The sequence below is a fragment of the Bos taurus genome, chromosome 5, assembly GCF_002263795.3.
Source record: "Bos taurus isolate L1 Dominette 01449 registration number 42190680 breed Hereford chromosome 5, ARS-UCD2.0, whole genome shotgun sequence".
Lineage (NCBI taxonomy): Eukaryota > Metazoa > Chordata > Mammalia > Artiodactyla > Bovidae > Bos > Bos taurus.
This window is the reverse complement of record NC_037332.1, coordinates 31,485,752-31,487,872: the sequence shown is the minus strand read 5'-3', so window position 1 is coordinate 31,487,872 and position 2,121 is coordinate 31,485,752. Positions and strand designations below refer to the sequence as shown.

Below are 2,121 nucleotides of genomic sequence, written 5' to 3'. Positions count from 1 at the left end.
TAATCAGTGGTAGAGCTGAGATTTGAACCTAGTCCAAAGGACAAGCCCACATGGTTAGCCACAGATCAACATTGCCCACTCAAGCCCTAGGCATTAGTGTTTCAGACCTACTCATGTTTTTACCAAACATGGCTTGATTTTTTTCAGTCTTGAGCCTCAGTTCATGCAAACCACATGTCTCTGGTAAATGTTTTTCAGGCTCAATCAGATACTTTCTTTAAAATTTTGCTCAAATATTCTCAATATAATGTCACTACTGAACCCTCTCAAAATCGCAATTGTATTATCCATTACATAAATAATACTGTGTTATTATTGGATTGGCCAAAAATTATTAGGTTTTTTCATACCAACTTATGAGAAAATCCAAATGAACTTTCTTATCAACCCAATATTTATTGGTGTTAAATCCATATTGTTCCATGGAGTGGGATCATTTTAAGAGCTGAAACTACCCCTTGATGATCTTTATGCTCCAGATGCCTAGGTCTAACAGTGAGCAAAAATGTTTACTGAATAATAGTGATACAAGAAGAGAATAAATGCTTTGAGAAAATCATTGGGCGATATCAGAACTTTGCTGTCACGTCTTTTTATATTATTTCTAGGGAATAACCTGTGCAAATGACTTTGGGGAACCACACCATCGTCACTCAATTCCTCCTCCTCGGGCTGTCTACTGACCCACACATCCAGGCTCTGCTCTTTGTGTTGTTCCTAGAGATTTACCTCCTGACGCTAATGGGGAACCTGATGATGCTACTGGTGATCAGGGCTGATTCTCACCTTCACATGCCCATGTTCTTCTTTCTGAGTCATCTCTCTCTCCTGGATCTTTGTTTATCTTCAGTCACTGTGCCCAAGATGCTGAAGGACCTCCTGTCTGAGACAAAAACCATCTCACTAAGGGGCTGCCTGGCTCAAGGCTTCTTTGTGCTTATTACTGCTGGAACTGAGTGCTTTCTGCTCTCAGCAATGGCCTATGACCGCTATGCCGCTATCTGCCACCCTCTACTCTATGGACAAATGATGAAGAAACAGTTGTGTGTACAGCTTGTATGGGGCTCATGGGGTTTGGCTTCTTTGAACGCATTTATTAACACCCTTCTAGCTGCCAACCTGGACTTCTGTGAGAACCATACCATTAGCCACTACAGCTGTGAGGTACCCTCTCTCTTCCCTCTGTCCTGCTCTGATGTCTCCATCAACCTCATAGTCCTGCTGTGTTCCAGCCTGATGCATGGATTTGGGACCCTCCTCCCAATAGTCTTTTCCTATGCTCATATTGTCTCCACTATTCTGAGCATCAGCTCCACCTCAGGCCGAAGCAAGACCTTCTCTACCTGCTCGTCCCACCTCACTGCAGTGAGCTTCTTCTTTGGCTCTGGGTTTCTCCGCTATCTCATGCCAACTTCAGGATCCCCTCTGGAGTTGATCTTCTCTGTGCAGTATGGTGTGGTCACTCCCATGGTGAATCCTCTCATCTACAGCCTGAGGAACAAGGAAGTAAAGGCAGCTGTGAGAAGAACACTGGGAAAATATATGCGATGGTCCAGATGAAAAAATAAAGCCAGAGGAAAATGGAGAATCAGGATAAAATGATGCCAGTTAGACATTATGAGAGTTCTCACTAAGAAAAATTTCCTGGCTCTATGCAAAGTGATATGTTACAAAATAAATTAGCAGTGCATATGAAATGAGCATAGACATAGCAGAGAGATGTTGGGGTAGTCCAAATACAGGTGAAATGATGGGCTAAATAACTATCTCAATCCAGAATGTGTGGTCATGAAAGTGTTGACTCATTGTTCCCAGTACTCCTCAAATATTCACTTTGGTCTTCTTATTAGGTAAAGTATTTGTATATTGAATCACTACTTTAAATTGAATTTAGAAAAATGCACAGAGAAGGTCTTCCCTGATAGCTCAGTTGGAAAAGAATCTGCCTGTAATGCAGGAGACCCCAGTTTGATTCCTGGGTCAGCAAGATCCACTGGAGAAGGGATAGGCTACCCACTTTAGTATTCTTGGGCCTCTTTGTGGCTCAATAAAGAACCTGCCTGCAGTGCAGGACCTGGGTTCTATCGATGGGTTGGAAAGATCCTCTGGAGAAGGCAAAGG

General features: G+C 42.8%; 1 protein-coding gene across 1 annotated transcript; it reads left to right on the top strand.

Annotated features, from left to right (window-relative positions):
- Positions 1-624: 624 nt before the first annotated feature.
- On the top strand, positions 625-1,560 carry OR8S24 (olfactory receptor family 8 subfamily S member 24). The gene has a single exon (NM_001389749.1). It carries the CDS (start codon positions 625-627, stop codon positions 1,558-1,560), a length of 936 nt encoding a protein of 311 aa, NP_001376678.1.
- The last annotated feature ends 561 nt before the right edge of the window (positions 1,561-2,121 follow it).

Excerpts from the sequence above, each read along its gene's own strand:
- OR8S24 (NM_001389749.1), top strand. The coding sequence starts at position 625 with ATGACTTTGGGGAACCACACCATCGTCACTCAATTCCTCCTCCTCGGG.